The following is a 5,576-nucleotide window of genomic DNA, read 5'->3' on the forward strand; positions in this document are numbered from 1 at the left end:
GTCGGCATTTCATTCTGTGACCGCGCCGCCGTGGGTGTTGACTATCCCAGCCAAGTTGACGGTGGTGTTGCTGCCTCCGCGTGTCGGCATTGGCGAGGTAAGCATCGTTGCACTGAGTTCATCGGTGTCGTTAGTAGCAGTGGAAGTTACGGATCAACTTAATCCGTAACATTTGTTTACACACTTTACAGATCAAGTTGATCCGTAACAGTCAATCTTAATTTTTTAAAAATGCTAAATATTAGATAAATTGTGAGAAAATTGAAATTTATATATTAAATTTTAAATGAGGAAAATTTTAAAAAACCTTGGCTCATTTTAAAATTCAAATTTAATTAGTAGTTAGAAAAAACCATTAAGAAAAGCCTCGACTCATTCCAAGACACTGGTGAGTAGTTAAAATGGTTTAGAATGATTAAGAAAAGCCTTGGCTCATTTTGGTAATGCATCCACCTCCTGATTATAGACATTTGATAAAATAGTTATTTGATAAATTTTAATTAATTATTTTTAAAAATAATTACATATCATAAACAATAATATGTTAGCCCTTTTAATTATGAAGTTATACCAAGCAATTTTGTGCATTTCACTCCCCTCCCTTCGTACCATATAGCATGGCTCTTAAGATTTTACTGAATTTTAAAAGACAACTTTTTTTAAGGATAAATTTAAGGGTGTATTTGATTTACAGGAGAAAAATAAATAAGACAGAAATAGAAGAAATTGTTTTGAATTAAAGTAGAGAGATGTGCATCCCACAAAAAAAAGTACAAACTTTCCCTTTTACATTATTTCTTTCCTTTCAAACAAATGCACACTAAACTATCCTATATAGAAACAAAATATTATTGGTTAGAGTAGTAGTGGACTCAATCTCTTAAGTAAGGTTTATATTATGGTTTTTTGCTCCATGCCTTGGAAAGACAATTAAAGATTTTTATATAGTTTTGAGCTTTCGCGAACTCACGCCTAAGAGCTTGAAGTTGGTCTTCTTAGAGTATACTTAACTTTGTTATTTATGTAATATTTAGCATTTTTAAAAAAATAAGATTGAACGTGAACGTTACGGATCAAGTTGATCCGTAAGGTTCTTTCGGATCATGTTGATCTGAAAGAACCTTACAGATCAACTTGATCTGTAAATTGTCTGAATATGCATTTTAAAAATTGTTAAATCTGAATTTGATGTGTTTTTGTTTCTGAAATTTGCAGCTTACTTCATCAAGGCTATTTCTTTGTCACAAGGTGTTCATTTGAACTCTGAACAACGTGAGTACTTTATATATTATAGAATATTTTTTTCAACGTTTAATATTACTTTGGCAGAAGAGTAAATATTACCTGTAATTTGGATCATTCTTATTAGATTGTTGTCACAATTTGTTTTGACCTTAGTCACAATTTGGTTGTAAATAATGAGATGTTGACATATAGATAAATAGTATATATTGATTAGCATTAATTATGATTATATATAAATATATCCTCTTTCAGGGAAATGAATGAATGAGAAATTAATAAAATATTGTTTTCCTTTTATTTTTTTATAGTCTTTAATAGTGTTTTTCTTAGGAGTAGATTAGCATAGTTTTTTGCTCTCTATCAAGTCACTAATACTAAATGTTGCATTTTGCTTTGTTCTTCACGCATGTACATTATTTATGATATTATAAAGGGGTTAATCATTCAAGCACTACGGAAACCTTATTATTTTGTCAAAGTAAATTGATGTTAATTTACAGCGAGAGGTGATAATCTGACCAAATTAAGGTGGTAATTGTGAGCATTCCACTAGTTGCAATAATCGAATCTTCGGATTCCTTGAAAATTATTGATTTCTTGCACCCTTGGGAACAAAGTTATAACTATTGGTTCATATAATTGATGATTAGAGATATTTTCCAAACATATGATAATGACAATATTCTTGATTTAAAAAATTCCAAAAGATACCTAGTGCTTGTCTGAAATTATCCAAATATTGGCATAACTATTGGCTCACATTTGTTGCAATTGCTCATCACTATTGGTTCCTTTTGTGTTCCCATTTGCTCATCCTTTGTTTTTCACCATGACACCTCTGCCTTGCTGCACTTAAAAAACTCCTCCCTATGACACCCTCTCATTCCATCTTTCTCATCTTCACTCACTCAACCTTGCTTTCAATGATTTTAATCATTCTCATTTGTCATCTGTCTTTGGTGGGTTTGTGAGACTTACGCATCTCAACTTGTCTGATTCTAACTTTGAAGGGGATATTCCTTCCTAAATTTCTCACCTTTCCAAATCAGTCTCACTTCTAAGCAATGTATATATCTTAATTTCAAAGTGAATATCCTTTTTCTATCAAGTAGTGTCTGAAAAAAGATAATGCCTATATGCGTTAGACCAATGAAATTTGAGAGAATGAAATCAGTGATGGAATTTACGGTACTCATTTGTAGATCATGGTTAGGACCAGAGGAATAGGTCGTGCCTTAGGTCACGTTACTGACAAATGTGTGGGCAAAGGAGATCGTGATGATTCCGATGATGCTCCGCAGCGTCGATGGCCTACCGCATCCACATGGAGGCAGCGAGTACCTGTGACTGCAACGCACGATGAGCCAGTGCTCCCTGCGCCAGATGTAGAGGCTGACGTATTTTCGAATGACCCGATGGCACCAGCTGATGTAGAGGACACTGGGGTAGACATTCCTGCAGACACAGGCGCCCAGGATGCTGAGGATGAGCATGAGGGATTTCCGGGTGGTCCGAGCGACCCATCCGTGCTGACCCAGTATGCGGATCACGTTGCTTGTAGCGTATGGACGGGAGAAGTATTTATAATATTTATTTTTAGTTACTTGTTAATTATACTTTATGATTGAAATTAGTTTTCAAATGATGATTTTAATGAATTTTGTCTTCCTTTATACTTCAATTCAGGAGTGTCCTGAGTTGAAGTTATCATCTCATGGGAGGAAGGTCCATAGTTTAGGAAGGCCTGTCCCTGCCATCGAGGGACTAGTTGCTAGGACAGGACTAAGTCCTCTTATCGCGTGTTCGGTAAACACTGGCAATCGGGGACTTTTGTCCTTATTTTTCGAGCGGTGGCACCATGAGACGTCTAGTTTTCATCTCCCTGTGGGAGAGGTGACGATCATCCTGGATGACATCTCGTCACTTTTGCATCTGCCCGTGGTTGGCAACTTGCATGCCTTTCAGCCCTTGCATGTGGATGATGCGGTTCAGATGCTGGTGGATTTATTGATGGTCTCTACAAAGGCTGCCAGGGCTGAGACAGGGCAGTGTCGTGGACCGTATGTACGCCTACAATCTGTATGTGATATCTACGAGCGCCAATGCCAGGCAGGTCATTGGACAGTTGCGGCTCGCGCTTATCTTCTTCATCTTCTGGGTTGCACTCTGTTTGCTAACAAGAGTGCAACCAATGTTCATGTTGTGTATTTGGAGGCCCTTCATGACCTCAGTCAGACTGGGAGGTACTCCTGGGGAGTAGCTGCATTGGTGCATATGTACGACCACCTGAACGATGCCTCTATCAGCAGCAGTCGACAACTTGGCGATTACATCACGCTGCTGTAGGTAACAAACATGTTTTTCATTCGTTGAGGTTTAAAAATGTTCAACTTTAAATTTTTTTAGACTTTCAAATTTAATGTTTATCATTTTGATGTTACCTTTGTAGTGCTGGATATACGAGCACTTTCCCTCAGTCACGGAGTCCACTGCTGATCAGGACTACGACGAGGATTCATTGCGTGCCTGTAGGTGGATTGCCACGAAGAAGACCGTGAAGAGCATACATACACCGGCGTACAGGGAGTGCCTGGACCGACTCCGGATTCTGGATGTCTGTTGCATCCCATATGGGGAGCACCGACCGGTCCAGGACTTCCATATGATTTCATGTTATTCCGGTCTCCTACGCTGGGGGCCTGTTGTTGTGTATTATCGACCAGAGAAGGTCATGCGGCAGTTTGGATACACCCAGACCATTCCTACTCCGCCTGCCGACTCATGGGTGTCGTATGATGATATACACGACAGGTGGATACACTATTCGGATCATATGGTTCTAGTAGGTGAGGTGTGCGATGTGCCAAGTCAGTGTGCCAACGACTACATAGACTGGTTCTTCCGCATTTCCCATTTTTTCATGGCACCAGGCCAGGCATCAGATCCTCTGCTAGATGGTCATGCTCCGCAACCCCGAGTCGTCCCTCAGGCCCCAGAGACAGATATCCCTCACGTGCCGGAGCCAGGAGCACCATCGACATCTGCGAGGCCCGTTGTGGAGGAGCCTAGACATGCAGTGATAAGTAATACTAATAATTTACGTCATTTACGTCAATATTTTCATAATAATTTGTGTAATCTATTTGTTTTATATTTAACAAGAAGTTTGCTATGGGATTGCTGAGAGGTTGGAGCGCCATCTGAGCCTAGGGGTGGTCACGCCAGGCTCATCGACACTTGAGCTGATCGAAGAATGCCTCAAGATGGTCAGGAGTGTCACACAGGACCAGCTAGTATATGTTAGGTCTCGATGCAGGTGGCGCACGAATTAGGCATAGTTTATTTACACATTTTATATTGATATTCGATGTATATACAGATATTGTACTTGAACCCATTTCATTAGTAATGTTGGTTTTATTTATTTACATTAGTAATGTTAGTTTTATTTATTTCCATTGATTGTGTATTCACTTTGCCTAATCTAGCTTATAAAATTTTATAATTTGATTCTATCAAATTAAAAAAAATGTTTTTTTTTAATTTCTCTCATCAGATAAAAAAATGGAAAGGGTGTAGAAAAGAATAAATTAAACAAAAAATGGAAATTGAAATAAAGAAGTTGAAAACATGGACGCGCATGCTTAAAAAACTTCTAATTAAAAAAATGTTATAATTTTATTCTATCAAATTAAAAAAAATGTTTTTTTATTTCCTCCTAAGATAAAAATCCGTATTTATATTTTATAATTTTATTATTAGGCGTAACATTTATATTTTATTTTAAGAGACTAAAAAATAAAAATCCATTTTTTGCATCAGAGTTAAATGTACTTTGTTAAATATTTTTAATTAGTTCAACATTAAATTATTGTTAATTGATGACAAAATATGTTTTAATTAAATTTTAATTTTATAGTTGTTTCATTCAAAAAAATGAACTACTCGAGTTTAAATAATTAATTGTTATTTTTCGGTTATTGTAGTTGTTTTTTTATATTTAAAATAAAATTGCAAGACCGACAACTAACTCATGCTAATTTTGCGATACATGAATTCAAACAGTACATTAACTTCAGCATAGTCGAACAAAATTAAATTTGCATCAAATACTACAACTAACTCATGCTAATTTTGTGACAAGGACAACTCGTCTTTCATTTCTGATACAGGTTTACTAAAAACAACTAAAATTTCTATTAGCCTAATCTTTTTCTAGTAGTTAGACTCAATCAACACCTTCATCACGTCATCGTTGGTTTTGAGTTCAATTATTTCAAATTTTATAACTTTTTCTGAATACTCATGGTGACTTGGTTTCCGAAAAAACA

At 36.5% G+C, this 5,576-nt stretch overlaps 1 protein-coding gene across 1 annotated transcript; it reads left to right on the forward strand.

The window, feature by feature from the left end:
• Nucleotides 1–2,450: 2,450 nt before the first annotated feature.
• Nucleotides 2,451–4,577, forward strand: LOC100780125 (protein MAIN-LIKE 1-like). The gene is made up of 5 exons (XM_006606683.1): nucleotides 2,451–2,822; nucleotides 2,932–3,324; nucleotides 3,427–3,513; nucleotides 3,695–4,328; nucleotides 4,411–4,577. The coding sequence occupies exons 1-5, from the start codon at nucleotides 2,451–2,453 to the stop codon at nucleotides 4,575–4,577; spliced, it is 1,653 nt and encodes a 550-aa protein (XP_006606746.1).
• Nucleotides 4,578–5,576: the final 999 nt, after the last annotated feature.

This window comes from Glycine max, chromosome 20 (assembly GCF_000004515.6).
Source record: "Glycine max cultivar Williams 82 chromosome 20, Glycine_max_v4.0, whole genome shotgun sequence".
Classification (NCBI taxonomy): Eukaryota; Viridiplantae; Streptophyta; class Magnoliopsida; order Fabales; family Fabaceae; genus Glycine; species Glycine max.

What these genes read in the sequence shown, in the direction of transcription:
- LOC100780125 (XM_006606683.1), top strand. Translation starts at nt 2,451, where the DNA reads ATGGTTAGGACCAGAGGAATAGGTCGTGCCTTAGGTCACGTTACTGAC. An exon ending in CGTATGTACGCCTACAATCT is followed by an intron (nt 3,325 to 3,426) that starts GTATGTGATATC and finishes TTTGCTAACAAG; the next exon opens with AGTGCAACCAATGTTCATGT. An exon ending in CCTGGGGAGTAGCTGCATTG is followed by an intron (nt 3,514 to 3,694) that starts GTGCATATGTAC and finishes TTACCTTTGTAG; the next exon opens with TGCTGGATATACGAGCACTT.